At 39.6% G+C, this 19,429-nt stretch overlaps 1 protein-coding gene across 4 annotated transcripts in view; it reads right to left on the bottom strand.

Annotated features, from left to right (window-relative positions):
• The window catches only part of FBN2 (fibrillin 2), a 271,752-nt gene that overhangs the window by 52,490 nt on the left and 199,833 nt on the right, over window positions 1-19,429 (bottom strand). For all 4 annotated transcript variants that reach the window (XM_075600216.1, XM_075600224.1, XM_075600237.1 and 1 more), the window contains 9 exons: window positions 19,287-19,412; window positions 18,788-18,913; window positions 14,396-14,548; window positions 13,275-13,343; window positions 11,427-11,552; window positions 10,609-10,734; window positions 7,487-7,612; window positions 4,320-4,436; window positions 1,216-1,344 (listed from right to left, as the gene is read on the bottom strand). In XM_075600216.1, coding sequence (XP_075456331.1) covers window positions 1,216-1,344; window positions 4,320-4,436; window positions 7,487-7,612; window positions 10,609-10,734; window positions 11,427-11,552; window positions 13,275-13,343; window positions 14,396-14,548; window positions 18,788-18,913; window positions 19,287-19,412 — 1,098 coding nt within the window. The remainder of the gene's footprint in view (window positions 1-1,215; window positions 1,345-4,319; window positions 4,437-7,486; window positions 7,613-10,608; window positions 10,735-11,426; window positions 11,553-13,274; window positions 13,344-14,395; window positions 14,549-18,787; window positions 18,914-19,286; window positions 19,413-19,429) is intronic.

Here is a 19,429-nt window from a genome sequence, read left to right as displayed (position 1 = left end):
TACTCTATAGGAAAGTCAACCATGATGTACCGGTACATGGAAGAGGAGGACCCTCTCCTTCCATTTACAATACCGGAAGTAGGACGCTTAGGAGCAACCACATGATCGCGCAGTGCTGGAGGTTCCGTGTCCACAGAGATGTCGAGATCCTCTGACACTGAAAGTCTTAACTTATTTGGTATATCCTTGTATATATTTCTTTTCTAAAAAGATATAGCCGTATATTTAACATAACTATTGTATCTACCATCAAATGTTAACTACCCTTACTTTAAAGAACTCTTTACTTTGCTGCTGGTGAAATCTCCTTTCCTCCTATCTCAAGTCCTCTAAATAGTGGAACTAGTCACATAATGAATATGGCCCTAGGACACCTATTCAGTATGGTGAGAAGCAGGGTAATGCTAACTTAACAATACATTAACTTCAATTCTAGTGAATGGAAGTTGATGCATCATTAACGGTACATTAAACTGCTTGTTACTATTTCATATAAGTGAGAAGTTCTAGGATTCACTAAGCTCATATATGGGGTATCGTTTCAAAGCGGGATTTCGAAGTAACAGTAAACTGACTTGAATGGTAGCTGACGTGGGAACGAGGTTCAATATCCTGTATTTTAGCAAATGTCTTTTAACGAATCTCCCCCAAATAGGATAGGTGACAGCGGGGAAAAGTGGTCACAAAGGCTTGTGCATTTCCCACATATCTTACCCCATATGCTAAACTCCTTCCCCAATCATATTACTTGATACTCTGCAATAAATGTAACACAATATTCAGTAAAGCTTCCAGTACAGTACTTCCCGTTTGGTAGACAACCAAATGAGGCACTTTGGTGTGCTTTGATACATTATGCCATGTAGTGAATTTGATTGAAATGGGCAATAAATAAAAAGGATATATTGACAGTGAATTCTCCCCGTTTGCTAACCACAAGGCATGGTACTTTGAACCTCCTCCAGCCTTAATTTATGGGCTACTAAAAAAACAGTGGCATTTGCCAAATCTTCCTCTGGAGATTACATATTTTAAAAACAGTTGAGGTAAAATAATAGGTTGGTTAGAGAATCACTTAAATGTCGGCCCTTTTTTCTATTTCTTCTTCACCTTTATGTCATTGTATTTTAAAAAGGAAGATTTGCACCTTGGCCTCCTCTCCTTTATTAAGCGAACTACTTTCAACTACTGTACACACACATAATTCAGACTTACCTATGCAATTTTTACCATCTGGACTAAGTTCGTACCCTTCATTACATAAACAGATGAAGGAGCCAATGTCATTAAAGCAACGTCCGTTCCTACACACCTGGCCAAAAAAGGAGCTGCACTCATCAATATCTGTAAAGAGAAAGGTGTCAGTAAGACGCATTTATTACACAATAAGCAATGTGTAGCCCAGAAACTTGTCTAGCTACAGGATCATGTATTTGTTGTTTATCTCTTGGTTCTCTATGATACTTATTTTAATGTGGCCCAAGCAAGGGCTGCAACAGGATTATTACGCCACAGTGTTTTGTTTGGGTGACTGATCTGAACAGCTTCAATGCAGGCCTTATGACTTAATGAGGCATTATGACACCCAGACTTGGGTATTATTCCATCTTCACTATCAATCACGATTTAAAAAAAAAAAAGAAAAAGAAAAACTACAGTAAATCACATATATACTGTAGTATTTGAAACTATAGGGTACACGACATAAACTCAAGATGAATACCTTTGTCTTTACTAAGGATACATGATTCTACTGGGTCTCGCTGATTTCTGAATGTACACAAAATATATTTTATTTATGTACCTAAGAAAAAAGAGGTGACGTAGAGATAGCGCTAAGGAGGCAATGGTATGTTTAAACTAACTTTTTACTTTCAGCCTTGCCTTTGTGTGTTTGATGTCAGTCTTGTTTGTGTTGTATTGTTTTGTAGGTCTGTGTTTACATATTTTATGTTAGCTGTGTTGCACTATATTTTCTCTTTTTCGTTTCATATTACACTTCACACGGATGAAGCCATATCTGACTACTTAAAGATTGAGGAAACTGCGAAGTCACCTCCTTGGACACTCATCCTCCTTTCTGGAATTCCCAGGACTATCATCCATTTGGACTTTCAAGGCGCCGGTATCCCTTTTGTTTCTTATTTATGTACCTGAAACTATACCTCTAGGAAGAGATGAAACTATGGGGTTGGGGGGGGGGAGGGGGTGTATGCTGTGAGTGGTGGATTTAAAATGTTGCCACACATAGGCACTTACCCCGGGCCACCTCCTCCTGCAGCAACGCCCTCTTCCTTCTGCAGCATTGCAGTGTCAAATGACGCTCTAATGTCACATGCCATCACGTTTCCCTGGCAACGTGATGCCATGGGACGCCATGCTGTCATGGCAACGCAGCATCGTGATGTCGCTGCGTCATTTGATGCCGCAGTGCTGCAGAAGGAGGAGAGCAGAGCGAAGAAGTTAAGAGACCTTTACAGATGCCCAACACTCTCCCCCGGAAATCAGTCGCGGAGAGACTGGGGCCTTTGCAGGCCACCCCAAATTTTGCCGCCGTAGGCTGAGGACTATTGGGTCTAATTGGAAATCTGCCACTGATGCTGTGTGTAAGCATGCTGTCTGTCTGTGCTGTGTGTCAGTGTGTGTAGGTATGCTGTGTGTAAGTATGTGTGTGTGCTGTGTGAGTAAGGATGTTGTGTGTGTATATTAGCCATATGTATGTGATGTGTGTGTAAGTATGCTGTCTGTGCTGTGTGTGTAAGTATGCTGTGTGTGTGTACAGTAAGGCCTTGGACATGTTATTGCAAAACGCACAAATGCCTAAAGGCACGGGGTGCAAGTTGCGTGAGAAATACGTTAAACTGATTTCTCAACGCGACAGACACGTGACGTGAGCGGTTCGCCCAATGAGGGCGAACCAGCTCTGTGACGTCACTGGGAACGCCCCGTCTGGTATAGACATTGTAGTTCAAAGAGGAGACCGGATGTTGACAGGTGTTGGGGTGCTAAGTGGCCAGGGCAGGGCACTGAGTCCGGAGAACAGAGACCCCCTTTGGGGAGGACCCTCTGCCAGACTCAGTGGAGCTTGCCCAGTAGGTGGCAATGGGTTGACTGTTGGCACGTTTCCCATTGGTCAATTCATATGTCCTGCCAACAGGGTATCCCTAGCCGGCTTGGCATGCCCCCTCCTCTGATGTCAGCCAAAGGATGAGCCACTATTCCTATTGACTGGCGGGGCGGAAATTCCCACGCTCCGATTGGTCACTCCTCCAACTTCCATGCTGAACATAGAGCAGCGGAAGGTATGCAAGGAGAAGCCTCAGTCATAGAACCAGACGATTTTGTGTCTTGGGCCGGTGATGCAAAGGCAGGATTTTCAAAGTTGCTCTGTTGCGAATAGCAGAGCAACCAGCTTCATTTTTAGAGCTAAGAAAGTCTGCCTAGCTGAGGCTAAGTCAGACACGAGGTCCAAGTTCTCATTTTAGAACGTAGCCGTCGCGGCTAAGATTTTTAGCCGAAAAGAGGACCAGGAGAGCCGGGAGGATTTCCCGGTCAGGGTAAGCCCTCCGAAGCAGGCGCCCTGCACCTATTTTAGCCCAGATTTCACCCCCTGCACCCCTGTAAGTGTGTATTTCACCTGTATCTTTCTATTTCACTGTGTGTACGCGGATTTACCCGAATAAACCTGATTTTATTCCACTACAGTGTTCTGCCTAGTGAATTATCCCGGCATAAAAGTGTTAAAAGCCCTGGTCTCCTGTGACAGTAAGTATGCTGTCTTTCTGTTCATGTAAGTATGCTGTCAGTCTCTGTGTGTACGTATGCTGTCTGTCTGTGGTGTGTGTGTGAGTGTGCTGTCGGGTGTGCTGTCGGGTGGGGAAGAGAGCCCATAAACACAAAGTTTTTTAACTGGAGAAGATGTAAATACTGAAGATCCTTGTTTGATTTCTCCAATAAGTAAACCTCTGACCAAACAAAAAGGGTTTTTGGGTAAAATAACTAGTGGAAGTAAAAAGGACATGGAATTTGGGGTGCTAAGTAAAACATATTTGACTCCAAATGTAGCCACAGATACCAGATGCAAAACCAAACCTAACATCTTTAACTGGGTGTGGTGCCATATTTTCATTTTCCCCCATACGGTACAGTATGTTCGTAGCCGCCTATTTAAATTCTCTAATAAAAGCTCCAAGTCTATCTTTCACTGTTGATATTGGAAATCAGAAATCAAATTCTATATTCCTGTAATGAGTATCCAGGAAATGTTAATGCCTAAACAGGAGCACCATTGTAAGAAATAATTTGATTAAAGCACTTACCAATACAGTCATTATTATGCGTGAGCTCAAACCCTGGGTAGCAGAGACAGTTATATGATCCAACTGTGTTTTTACAAGTTCCATTTCCACATGGTTGTCGTTCACATTCATCAACATCTGCAAAAGGAAATATAAATGAAACAGGAGGAACCTTTCTTTCAGCCAGTGAGATGACAGAGCTGTAAATTCTTCCCTAACCAAAACTCATCTGTCTCAGTTTTATATTTCATATTTGGATACTGTGTCATCGCTTGGGCTTTTGAATGCCAATTTTTTTTTTGTTATGATGAATGAGAACACCCTACATTTCATGGGTAACAACCAAAAGTGAGTAAGAAGCTGCACTGAATAATTTGTATACAGTCAAAATATTTAGTGCTAAGCCATAAGATCTTCTGTCCACAAAAGGTCAAACTCACATTTTAATCATTATCGCACAAGGGTGTGGCTTATGTTCAGCAATCTCTAAATTAAAACAGTAGTAACACCTATTTTGGCCTTTTTTAACCGAGATTCAGAAAGCATTATATTAAAAGTACAGACAACTGTACGTTACTGGTCCATAGAATGCAATTTATTTATCTCCCATTATCTACCACAGTGGTTTTCAACCCTAACCTTCGCACCGTCTCTCCCCCTCCCCCAACCCCCATGAGCTGCCGGCTGCTGCGGCTTAGCTTGGGAGCCGTCGGTCACTGCTGTGTGGGGTTGCTGCTGCGCCACCAGTCCTCGGACAGCTGGGAGAGTTATCTCGGTTCTCCCCCCCTGGCGGCCGCTGAACCCCGGTTGAAAATAACTGATCTACCAAATGGTAGTACTACTTAGCTGTGATACAGCTGTTTCCCCAAATATATTACCTTTTATGATAGGCTAAAGCAGTAAAATTCAGAGCATTATTGAAAACCCTGCTCTCTGATTGGTTAAAATTCCGGGAATTATCCAATCAGTAATGCCTGGAATTTTAGCAGCTTGCAAAGTGTAATTTTCAATCTGTTTATTTCCAGCCAATCAGCTTTCACAACAGCTGAGACAGGGCAGGGGATTGGTCAAAATGAAGTAACAGCTCAGAGACAGGGCAGGGGATTGGTCAGGAAGTATCAGCCATGGATTGACTCCTCCCCCTCTTGAGCAGATTCAGTTAAATTGGGGGGGAGAGAGTCTGCAAAGTTTAGTAAGTGGCTGCATTTTTTATTGTGGCTGCATTTTTTATTGTGGCTGCTGTGTGTGTGTGTGTGTGTGTGTCAGTCAGTAGCAGTGTTTATGGGTATAGCAGCAGCAGCGTGTGTGTGTGTTGTGTTGTGCAGTTGTATGTGTGTGTGTATCAGCAGTTTGTGTGTTGTGTGTGTAGAGCGGCTGTGTTGTGTGTGTAGAGCTGATGTGTGTGTCTATAGAGCTCCAGTGTGTGTGTGTGTGTGTGTGTGTATGTGTGTGTGTGTGTCAGTGTCCACAGCAGTGTTTATGGGTGTAGCATGTGTGTGTATCAGCAGAGTTTGTGTGTGTAGAGCTGCTGTGTTGTGTGTGTAGAGCTGCTGTGTTGTGTGTGTAGAGCTGCTGTGTTGTGTGTGTGTGTGTGTGTGTGTGTGTGTGTGTGTGTGTGTGTAGAGCTGCTGTGTGTGTGTGTGTGTGTGTGTGTGTATAGAGCTGCTGTGTTGTGTGTGTGTGTAGAGCTGCTGTGTTGTGTGTGTGTGTGTGTGTGTTGAGCTGCTGTGTTCTGTGTGTGTGTGTGTGTGTGTGTGTGTGTGTGTGTGTAGAGCTACTGTGTTGTGTGTGTGTGTGTCAGTACCAGTGTTTATGGGTATAGCAGCAGCAGTGTGTGTGTGTTGTGTTGTGTTGTGCTGTTGTATGTGTGTGTAGCAGCAGAGTGTTGTGTGTGTAGATCTGCTGTGTTGTGTGTGTGTGTGTGTGTGTGTGTGTAGAGCTGCTGTGTTGTGTGTGTGTGTAGAGCTGCTGTGTTGTGTGTGTGTGTGTGTGTGTGTGTGTCAGTAGCAGTGTTTATGGGTATAGCAGCAGCAGTGTGTGTGTGTTGTGCTGTTGTATGTGTGTGTAGCAGCAGAGTTTGTGTGTGTAGAGCTGCTGTGTTGTGTGTGTAGAGATGCTGTGTTGTGGGTGTGTAGAGCTGCTGTGTTGTGTGTGTGTAGAGCTGCTGTGTTGTGTGTGTAGAGCTGCTGCTGTGTGTGTGTGTGTGTGTGTGTGTGTGTGTGTGTGTAGAGCTGCTGTGTGTGTGTGTGTGTGTGTGTGTGTGTGTGTGTGTGTGTGTAGAACTGCTGTGTTGTGTGTGTATGTGTGTGTACAGGTGCTGTGTTGTGTGTGTAGAGCTGCTGTGTTGTGTGTGTGTGTGTGTAGAGGTGCTGTGTTGTGAGTGTAGAGGTGCTGTGTTGTGAGTGTAGAGGTGCTGTGTTGTGAGTGTAGAGGTGCTGTGTTGTGAGTGTAGAGGTGCTGTGTTGTGTGTGTAGAGCTCCAGTGTGTGTGTGTGTGTGGTGTGCTTGTGTGTGTAGAGCTACTGTGTGTTTAGAGGTGCTGTGTGTGTGTGTGTGTGTGTGTGTGTGTAGAGGTGCTGTGTGTGTGTGTGTGTGTGTGTGTGTGTGTGTGTGTGTGTGTGTGTGTGTGTGTGTGTGTGTGTGTGTGTGTGTGTAGAGGTGCTGTGTGTGTGTGTGTGTGTGTGTGTGTGGCAGCAGTTTGTGTGTGTGTAGATCTGCTGTGTTGTGTGTTGAGCTGCTGTGTGTGTGTGTAGAGGTGTTGTGTGTGTGTACACAGAGGGGGCAGCAGTGTGTGGATATAGATAGCTGCAGTGTAAGAGTATATCGAGGTGAATTCATGTATTTACCATTTTATTTTAATAAAATTTTTTATATAACTATACAAAAGTGTCTATTATTTATGAAAAAAGACTACATTTAGCCTATAATAGTAATAATCCCCTCAGATCAGGGCATTACTGGCCAATAATACCCTGGCTGGGTTAAATTCCCTCGGCTTCGCCTCGGGCCTTCAACTCTTCCAGCCAGAGCATTATTGGCCAGTACTGCCCTGTTCTGAGGGATTACTTAAATAAGTAGGGAAGAGTTTAATATCATTTAGTTAATTTTACATACAGTATGTCCAAATACATACTGTACAGTATCTGTAAATGTACTAATATGTTATTGTTAAAGCCAATCGATGCATACCCATGCACATAGTCTGGTCTGGAGATGCCTTGAACCCATTGTTGCAGACACACTGGTAACTTCCTTGACTGTCCACACAAATGCCGTGACTGCAAACATTTGGAATTTCCATGCATTCATTGCGATCTGTAATATACATATATATGTAAAACACATGGCATAGACTGACATTTAGAATAGCAGCTAGTACATCCCTCAGGGTTAGATTATCTGATGGAAACTAAGCTTCTGGTGTGTTCCTCTTCAAAGTCCCATGCAAAAAAATGAATAAATATTGAAAAAGCTCTGTGGTGCTCTAAAACCTCAGGCACAAATGCTTGATTAGCTCATGATATGTAGAAAAAGCCTCTGATTGAGTACCCCTGTGGTATAATAATAATATTGCAAACACCTTCAAAATTACATCACAATCCCACAATAATTCGAATTAGCTGGTAGAGATCCCACTGGCAGGGTAATAGGGAATCAGCACACTCTTGTGTCCAGACATACTGTATAGGCATCGATGTGGGTAAGTAGTGAATGAACAGTCAATGACTCACATTTGATTGCAGTATCCTGGTGAGTAAATACCTTCGTCTTGGAGTATAGGTGTGCCTCCATTTGCACAGCATGCATAGAAGACGAGGATAAGAAAACAGAGCACCACTTCCAAGCAGATGAGTTAAGTCAAGTAGAGTGCGTCTCTACTTGACTTAACTCATCTGCTTGGAAGTAGTGCTCTGTTTTCTTTTCCTCTTCTTCAAAAAATGTATAAGTAGCACTGGCATTAGATCTGCATTTATTTATTTATAAAATGTTTTACCAGGAAGTAATACATTGAGAGTTACCTCTCATTTTCAAGTATGTCCTGGGCACAGAGTTATGATGACAAATACATGGCCCGTGCTGAGGCGCGCTGGTACTTACCAGTGAGCCCCTACAGCCGCAATGAGAGCGGCTTTAGTAGGGGCTCGCCTACGCTTCCGCAAGCGCGCGGAAGCGTAGGTCTTAGGTAAATTTGAAATTCAAGCGCTTGCCGGAGCGCAGGGCCGGTCACGTGAGCGGTTCGGCCAATGTGGGCGAACCAGCTCCGTGACGTCACTGGCCCGCCCGCTGACACGCCCCCGGACGGCGCGCTGTCTAAGGCCAGGGAAAGCACCCGCTTTCCCTCAGCCTTAGCGCGCCTCCGCCAGCAAGCAATAACCCTGGACGAGGAAGTGAGCAGGGTTATACATTATATACATTTGACTCTGGTCATTAATTAGTCTTAAAAACATGGTGCTATATTAATTATAATTGGATTTCTTGTCTCAGTATGCTAATTTACTTAACACAATTACAAAAAAGTATTTTTCCAAGAAAACAAAGAAATGGAAAAAGAAAAATGGCAAATAATTGGAAACAAGTTTAAAATATATTTACATTTACAGTATAAGACAAAGCATTGTACATTAATAAGAAATCAAAGGAACAAAATAAAGGGTATAACGTTTAGTTCATGTGGCAAGTCCAATGGACTATTTAGGGTCAAGGGATGTTTTGTAGTTAATTTCACTATAACAGTTTTCAGTAAAATGTTACTGAAAAGTACAAAAGTAGCTCTTTACAGAATGTTACACCAAACCTCCAGTGTATCTACTTGACTGTACACAGATAGCCTTTGGTTGCAGAGTTAATGTAATTTTAAAGCAGCAATCCCAGCGACTCAAATGTTCTTTAATATTTTTTGATAGCACTTGCACTCAGGTGGTGGGGGAAGGGGGGGGGTGTCCTATACTACTGAGATGAACTATTATTATTGTTTAACTCTGGGGATCTCCAGTTCCTGAGATACCCAAGGTTCCTGGTGTAGCTACTATTGTTAAAGCTCCTTAATGGGAAATCAAAAGGGGCTGCCAAAATCTCACGGGTTACTAGGAAGCTGTAACATCATCAGTTCCAGCTTTCTATTGGATGGTCATTTAAATACCCAGGAAGTAACAGCGGTACCAAAACAGGTAAATATTATGGGAATCTGTGGGCCCCAGAAACTAAAAATAGTTCCAATGCTGTAAAAATAATGTTGTTACTTAGGCGGAATTGCTACCTCAATGGTGAGCTTGCTGGCGAGGCAATTGACCGTGACAGTATCATTGCACCCAAAAATAACAACTTGGGAATGACGCTTTAAAGCAATGGATGAACCCATAAATATACAACTTCTTAATTAAATGCACACTGACATGCATATTTCTAAGAATATTTCATAAATATTTAACAATAGTAAATAGTATGTACAGATGTAGCTAATGTTATTGCACCCGTTAATGAGATGCTGTGTGAAAACTGGTGCATCATTTAACAAGAGATATGAAGCGGCGCCATTAAAACAAATGTTGATGCATGCCAAATTAAACCGGGCATCATTTAAATTGTTTTGTTTATTTACTACATTGCTTACATCGGTCAATGGTAATTCATCATATATTTGTTGACATGTATTGATTGACATCAAAAACAGAAAAAATAGAGGGCGCAAAAAATGAAAAAAATATCTTTATATAGTTGTAATGAATCAACATTAAAAGCGCTCATCACCCCCAACCATAAAGACCAGGAAGGCTTTCAGCGGGTTGTGGACACGGGCACTGGACCCCAGGACTTATAGCTGATCGCCAACACAGGAGAAGGGGAGAACAGAGACCTATGTGACAAGGCAATTTACTTTTATCTATGTATTAATCGTTTGTGTGAGTGCACAGTTTTTAATGTTGATCCGTTACAACTATATCAAGATATTTAAAAAAAATTACGCCCTCTATTTTTTCTGTTTTTGAGGTTTTCTGAGGTGAGTGGTACCCTGACATCTTTGGCTGCATTGGTTAACTACCCTTCAAATACAAGAAGCACTCAAGAGGATACTGTTTAGCTTACAGTACATTGCATCCCCTTATATTTAACACTTGTTCCATGTTGACACATTTGTGAGCTCATGAAGAGGCGTTACTTTTAGCATATCTCTGTGTTTACTGCAAGTCTGCATCTACAGGGACGCATTTTATCAGTGGTTTTGCGTATTTCTTGTTTTACGTATACATTTGCATTCATTATTATTGTATTTCTGGTATTTATCAGCTGAAGAAAAATAGGTATTCCCTTACCAATGCAGGCTCCATTAGGTAAAAGTTTGAAGCCAGATGAACATTCACAGCGGTAACTACCAGGGCTGTTGATACAATCAGCATTTCTCTGACAAAAATAATCTCCGCTGCTGCACTCATCAATGTCTGAAATGTTAAAAAAAACTGAATTTAGTTTAAATAATAAAAAAAAAAAAACCACTGCAGTTATAAAACAATCATACTAAGCCCATGACATATTAGTTATATTGCGGACTTTTTGCTAGTTTTCTGGGAGAGATCTGACTGAACGAGGAGACTCCTCCTCTTCTGTTCGAGTCATTAGTGATATCACAAACAGATGATAGTAATGTGCTGCAGTCCCTACCGAACACAAAAGGGTTAATAATTTAATTTAAACTGGTTATGAAACAAACCATTGTAAGTCACTTCGGAGGACATTCAAGAAAGTGTGACAGCTGTATAAACTGACGAACACTTGAATGGCTGTTTACTGAAGAATGGCTATTGTGTACTTTTTGTAAATCTCTCCCCTAGAGTTTGCTGGGATGATCACCCACACTGTATTAGTAAAGGCGCACAGGCTTACAAACTTAACCATAGATAAAGGTATGTGGATCTGTATGTATTTTGTAGATATTTGAGTGTGCATGAGAAAATATGGTTACATCATTATATACATCATTAGATAGTTCACAGGAAAGTCCCATATTTATCATACATATTAATATAGTACCATAACAATTTGAATGTGATATGTGACACTTGAAACGAAAACATATTGGACTAATTTCTTGACCACACCACATTTCTCTCCTTTATTTAATGTGCAACGTTACCTTCACAGATCAACAACAGGTCATTGTAGCTGAATCCTGTCGGACATTCACAGCGGAAGCTGCCAATTTGATTGATGCAAACTCCATTTGCACAGATTCCCGGGATCTCTTTGCACTCGTCAATGTCTAAAAATGATGAACAATATTAAGGGATGGTTCATCTAAAGAACGTGTTCAATAAAGTTTAAGAAAAGGCAAACAGCAGTGAATAGGATGCAATGTAAAAGACGATCCTCTTATTTATCAATTATTTTGAAAACATGGATCTGACTAATAAATGAGACAATTAAAGAATAAGCTATAAAAAAAGAACATTTCAACAGCATCTATGCCTGAATCACTGGGCCTCATGCAGAGAGCAGCGCTATTGGCAATCTCGACATTTTCCGGAGATAATCGCGCTAAAAACAGCTGAAAATGGCGAGTTAGGAAAAAAGCGCCATTTTTTTTTTCTATTTGAAAATCTCGCCGCGCGGCTGGCGACAAACTACATCTCGCCAGTCTGAAAAATATCCGAATTCAGAAAGGCGCGCTCGCCATCTAGCGGCTGTTTTTGGCGCGATTTTCTCCAATTTTCTCCGCCAACTAAAGTTGGCAAGAAGCAGGAGCTCGCCGGCTATAAGGAAACAAAAAAAAAAATGCGCGATTTTTTTTCCCCTTTCAGCTGCGCGCATCTCCTCATTTACAATTCTCCACATGCAGTAATGCTAAAAATAGCGGATTTCGCCCATTTCTGCATATGGAGAATAAACCTCTCCATTAAACCTACTTTTTATTCCCCTCTCCAATTTTAAATAGCGCTGCTCTCTGCATGAGGCCCACTGTCTCTTATCAAACTACACATTTGCCTTTAACTTCAAACCACATCAAGTAGAGAAGAAGAGAGTATTAATGAAGTGATTTATTAGCTCTTCAAAACTATATTTACAATCATATCACATGAAGATTATCTAAACTGTCGGACCGTGTCATATTCGAACAAATAACTATAATCATACAGTAATGATAAATGTCATTCAGGGTAAACTCGTATAAAAATGTAGCCGGACTCAGTGACTCGGGCGCTGTGGCTAAAAAATCAATAAGCCGTAGCTCCGGAGACAGTGCTGCCGCGACATCGCTGCGGAGGGTCCATGCTTCCGCATTGGCACCGCCACGTCGATAATTCTCGCTGGTCACGCAGCCTGCCCCGGTGCTGCAGAGAAGTCCAGCTACACCTGTAAGGCACATTGTAAACGTACACAATGGTAGGCATGCAGCCATAAGAAGGACATAAAGCAGAGTGCACTGTACATGCCAGAATCAATGCAATAAAAAGGTTGGAAACCAGATTTGAATTACCTGAGATTGCAAAAAATTCAGAGAAGAAACAGGTGCTGATTACCAATCAATATACACACCTAATAAATAAACTCAGGATTTTAATTCTAATCCTTTCCCCTCTCATGTATAGCCTTTTCTCTAGTTTTTTTTTTCTTGTTTTTAAAACTTCCAAATACAGTACATGAAGCAGTTATGTTTCTGAAATGAATGATGCTGATTTGGATCGGCCATAAGCAGTCTTCTGCCATGAGATACTTTCTTGAGCTGCCAGACACCCATTGAAGTTAATTGTGGCAATGCTCTGCTGATCAATGGTGTATTCCACTTAACAAGACAGTGCAAACAAAGATGCATATATGAAATACTGTCACTGTGGTTGTATGAAAAATAATATAATATTTTTAAAAGACAATCTAAATTCCTGAATGTGCATTTCTGCCCCTGCTCTTGGGGAGACGAGTAGCGACTTCCACTATGAAGAACTTGTATTCTCCTTAATCACTCTTATTCATTTTCAGAACTTACCAACAGCCTTGCCAGTGTGGATATCAAAGGTAAAGCCAGGGATAGTTCCACAGAGATTTTTGAAATTAGCTTAAAAAAAAAGAGGGAAAGAAAAGGTTAAAGTTTCAATCAATCACTATCTACTAATATCTTCAAATACTGTGACACCATCAACAAAAGAAAAGCTGGTATATACAGAGTAAACACCAATGCAGTTCAAATGCTTATACTGACAGGTATCTTCTTATTTGAAATCTGTTTTCAAAGCGATGTACTGTACGTACAGAGTTTCATGATTAGTAAAATACCAATTCTCTAATACAGTAAGTCATACTATTGTTTTGCCTCTGTGCAGAACAACTTTCAGAAATCTCCCCCACTGACATTCTACAATTAATTACCAAATCTACTAACATAATTATAGAGCTGCATTTTAGTCTCACTTAAGTGAGGCATGTTTTGAAAAAGTCTAATGCCCGTGAAGAAAGTTGTTTCAATTTGGAAAGACTCTGAGACTATTAAAACAACATCATGCATCTTATGGTCATAGCTCAGGTATGTCAATAAATTAAATGTATGTGTGTGTATATTAGGAAATGGAAAGTTGCGGACATGAAAATGTTCATTCATTATAAATCCGGAATATAATGCTATAAGGATAACAAAATAAATAACTATTCTTAAACAGGATGTTCTCTGGCAATTGTATAACTTAACGGCTTGGAAAAAGCTATTTTAAAAAAACACCACTCCCTCATCATGTCACAGCGGATGTGGTGAGTTACTGCATTTTCACGATCGTACTGATGTCTTTGGGACTGTGCATATAATGAAGAAATATAAAATGCTTCATCTTCCTATTGATGCGTTTGTACACTGTCCGGTAACTGCTGTAAACTAACGAGATAAAATCAAAAACATGAACTGTGAAAGCTCTATATATACTTCCTAGACAGGTCAGAGTTCATCGTTTCATTGGAAATCTAAACCCCTAAAATCTGCATGGAGAAAGGTAAGTAGCATTTCATCACAGAACATGTGATGTTACTCAAAACACTGGAGAAGGTGGCAATGTCCATTGACTTTTTGGTGGATTTTATTTTAGTGAGTGGAGTTTAAAGATGTCATATACTGTACTGTACCTGTTCCAGGTGTTGGACACGATTCACAAGGCTTGTTCCAGGCTTTACCGATATTATATGTGCAGCAGCACATCTTCTTTGTCACATTAAAAGGTAGTTCATTCTCACATACTGTTCTATTGTAATTTCGATAGCAGAAGCTCTTTCTCATATCTACAACAAATTAGAACACATTTTGCAATAGGTAAAACAATATCAGTTGAAAGTGGGGAAACAGAGGTTTCTAAAGGATACAAACTTATTTATCTATTCTCTTAATAGAATTTTTCTTACGATAATATGTTTTCACATGTACTGTAGTGCTGACAGTGTAAGCAGCGCTATGCATAGTATTTTGCAGGCATAATGAACCCCTGCCCCATAAAGTTTACAATCTAAATTGTAGAGTACAGTGATCACAAGAACACAAGTACAGTAGAGATGTGTGAATGTTTCTATTAAGTTTTATTACCCTTTTTATAGCATATCATTTTTGCAAAATTGCAAACATTTTAAGCACAGTGACTTTTTGTAACATTTCACAAAAACGCAAAATGTTAAAGAAATGTGTGAGGCAATTCACAAAGCACATACTGTATAAGACGTTTGCACTTCTCTAATTACAAGGGGGGCTTGTTAAGAAAGTGGAAAACAGGCAAAAATCCTTGAAAACTGCTGCAATATCCTAAATTATGTTGCATTTCTGCCGACTAGCATTTATATAGCTTGTACTGATGAGTTTTCTTCCATGTTTGCCCTTGTTACCCGAGCCAAGACTGATTGAACCATTACTTGTAAACGAGAGGTAACTCTCAATGTATTACTTCCTGGTAAAACATTTTTATAAAAAACTAGGTGATTTACTAAAGCTATAACTGTTCACTTTAGGGGCGTATTCCCTATTTTGCTCTGTTGTAGCAATTGTAAATCCTTAGATACTTTATACAGTTTCACACCTTTATTTTGCCCTTTTTATTAGGTCTTTGGTCTTCACTTTTCTAATAGTCATAGGTGTAGCTCCATTATACGTAAAATGCTTAATTTGAGGGTATCCATATATATATACATACACACACACACACACACACACACACACACACACACACACACACATATATATATATATATATATATATATATATATATATATATTTATATATATCGCAAACCTAAGAGAAGAAAAAGAAAAGTGCCCACTCCATAGTGAAACATTTTATCAAATGTATTATAGATAAAAAAGCCAAACATTTCAAATAATCGCACTCACACAGGTAGAGTGATAAAAGCATTTCTGAGAATCATCTCAAAGTCACCAGCCGGAGTGTGCAAACAAATGCAGAGCAGGAATAAGGAACCTCAGGGGAAGTCGTGGTCTATGCGATGAAACACGTAGGGACGTAGCCACGTCATCACGTCAGGGCAGCAGCAAAGGACCACAGGGAGAGCCTGGATTTGTGGTACCCTGACCTAGGCGATCCTGGGGAGGAATCTGATTCCTTCTCTGCATTCGTTTGCACACTCCGGCTGGTGACTACGAGATGATTCTCATAAATGCTTTTTAACATTCTATCTTTGTGAGTGCAATTATTTTATCTTTCCAGCCTTTAATAAATTGTTATACAATTTTACACTATGGAACGGGCGTTTTTCTTTGTATTCTTTTAGGTTTTCGTTATCTGGATGTGGGATATCCTTTGTCGCCAGACTCTGGAAATAGTGGATTTTTATGGATTTTTATTAACTTTTATCTTGTTTGAGGCTCTTTATTTGTGGACATTGACATTCATCCATCAGTCTGTATTGTCCAATATTATTCGCTTTAGCCCTAGACAACATTACCTTTTCATTTAATCAACATTCGATTTGTCAATCTTATCAGTGGTATATTTATTCACTATTGCATTTAGGTATTTAAATTGTATATACTTATTTACACTTGGTAATTTCACATTTTTGAGTGATAATTTTTTTATTACATTCCAATTAATTTTATTGATTAGTTATAGTAATTTTTTTAAACATTTATTGAGATACATTAGGCACAGTTCACATTTTTCCGTTTATATATATATATATCCACTAAATCAGCAGACCGCACTCAGGTAAGTAAAGTAAATCAGTTTTGTATTAAACAAAGCACGAAATTCCAACGTTTCGGTCCCAACAAGGGCCCCTGTCCTGAGGAAGGTCCATTGTTGGGACCTGAAACGTTGGAATTTCATGCATTGTTTAATACAAAACTGATTCACTTTACTTACCTGAGTTCGGTCTGCTGATTTAGTGGAAACAGTATTATACATTTGTCTTTACATTATGGGATATGCACCACCATTTATTTGATGACTATTGGAGTGCCGACTGCTTTGTTTCATATATATATATAATGGAATTTATATATATATATATATATTTTATTTTTTTTACACAATATTAGCATTTTTTGTAATGTTTCGCCCTACCAATTCAATTTTTTTTTTTAACATTTTCATTCCAAACACTTCTCCCCCCACTGTACACACACTTCACACTGCTGATGGGTATAGTATCCTACATGCTCTCCAAATATCTCAGTAACCCTTCCATCCATTTATTGTCATAATGCTTATTTATCCTCTGCAATGCATTCTCCATATCTCCTGTCTTAGATTGTTATCTGTTTTTTTACATGTGTTAAACTCATGGAATTTCTGTAAATCAGTATTGCTGACCCGAGGAAGACAGAGAACTCTTGAAAACTTGTTTTAAAATATTATGTTTTAGCCCAAATAAAAAAGTTATCACCTAATTCTCATGTACTAATTGAAAGCCATGGAATTATCAATCTCATAAATCAAGTACAGTTTATTTGTACTAATATTGCAGCAGTTTTACAGCCAGATGACCAGTATTCATAAAGTGAGTCCCGATAATAAGCTGGTACTGAGTTCTCAGGTTAAATTAAATATTTATGAAATAAAAATAATCTAATTCAAATAAATGGGAGTTAGGATGTGCTAAATCTTAGCACCTTTTAGTGAATATGGGCTTAGGTTAGGGTGACCAGAAATCCCGATTCAGCCGGGTGGAGTCCCGGTTTTTAGGCCTCTGTTCTGACTTTTTGGGATGCTGTTCCATTTTTCTGTCCCGCTGACCGCACATCCATGATTGGCACTTTCCAGCTGCTCGTGCGATTGGCACTTGCAGAGTGTTCGTGCGCATGCACGATCGGCGGTTGCCAGTTTCTCAAGCACATGCGCGACCGGTAAGCTCCGATCACGCATGTGTGCCGACTGCACATGTATGACATTTGTCCTGGTTTTTGCTGGGACAAATATGGTCACCCTATGCCCTAGGTGTTTCACGCCATATCTCTTTCAAATTATTTTAATTTTTCAGTCATATTCTTTTAGTTTCTTTATTGTTTTTACGATGTTATACTTATTTTAAGCATTTCTACTTTATGCTGTTTTATAATTTCCCTGCTTATTTTGAATTTTTTTCCATAATTTGGAAACTGAACAAAATTGAGTTTTGGCAAAACCAAAGCAACCAAAAAATGTTGAGAACCAAAATCAAGCACAAAACCCAAACACAATTTGTTTTAGCACCAAATCATGAGTAAAAATGCCCACCCTTGCATTTGGTGCAAATTATATTACGGCACTATCAATGATTTACTCAAATCTCTTTACTAAAGTCACCGAGGGCTCACACACTTCCACATAGCAAGATTTGACAAAACTTTTTCAAATTTCTTTGTTTTGTGTCCTAAAGCAACTGCCTATTAGGCAAGATGCCCATTAAAAGAAGAAACCAACATGTTTAAGCATAGACATATGTGGTTCAACCAATGGAAAATGTGGTTACTGCGTTGGATTACCGCTGTGAGGAAATTCATCTCATTATCATGCAACTCATTGGTGAGCAGTTATAGAACAACACAGAAATGTACAAATGTTGTGCTTTGAATAGGAAATAATGACATGATAAAACTGAGTGAATTAATGACTTGGCTTCGACTCTTAAAAAACAAAACTAGAGGTTGAGTGAATGTGAATGTCACCACTTGATATCACAGCTGTTAGAGTATATTTGACCATTGTGCCGGGTTTAAAGAAAGCCTTCGTCAGATCTCTGGTAGGGGAAAATACATCTTCAATATCGAGAAATATGTGAGCCACTTCAACAAATAATACTTCAAAGAATATACCAAAATGGTATCAAAGATGTGCATATTGTTATATATTTTTTTCGCAGACTGTCAATAGACATCTAGTCACTACAATTATTTGCAGGTCTCATGTTAAATACAATTGACATAATAAGAAAAAAAGAGTTGCAGGATAGTTAGATGAATGTTTCATCAGTGCATTGCAATTCTTCTTTACCACCGTGCTTACAATATGCTACTGATGTCACTGCAACAGTACATACCCATACAGTTGTGACCTCCATTAACCTGCATGTATTCTGGAGGGCATATGCAGGTGTAGTTCCCCAAGGTATTGTAGCAAGTTCCTGGTCCGCAGACACCAGGGTGTGTAAAGCATTCATCGATATCTAGAAATAGCAAAAAAAAGATAGGAAACAGCTATGAAACAGTTGTAAAGCTATTCTTCCTACAGTAAATCATACAGTTCCACAAAAAAAATATAACCATGTCTCTTAACACTAATTAAAAACATTAATACCAACAACTTTGTATTCAATAAACTGACCTTTTAATTATTCCCAGAAGGAGATGCAATTCCACAAAAAGGTTCTGCGGTTCTCTATGACAGGAAACTGATTCCTAATTGGTATGTAATTATCGCCAAAAATTCAATTTGGTAGTCAATTAAAAAATATATGTACAGTACTGAGGCTGAATATAATTTTCAGTTTAAATACAAATTATGCTGCATTCATTTGGAAATCGTATAATTGCATTCACCTTCACAGATGCGTGTTTCCTCACTTAGGTAGTAGCCTTGTGGACATTCACACTGGAAGCTTCCGAATGTATTGATACAGTTACCGCCTTGACAGAGACCTGGCAACTCCTGGCATTCATCAATATCTAACAAGACAATAAAG

The sequence above is a fragment of the Ascaphus truei genome, chromosome 1 (genome assembly GCF_040206685.1).
Source record: "Ascaphus truei isolate aAscTru1 chromosome 1, aAscTru1.hap1, whole genome shotgun sequence".
Lineage (NCBI taxonomy): Eukaryota > Metazoa > Chordata > Amphibia > Anura > Ascaphidae > Ascaphus > Ascaphus truei.
The sequence above is the reverse complement of the archived record's forward strand: the minus strand, read 5'-3'. Positions and strand labels throughout refer to the sequence as shown.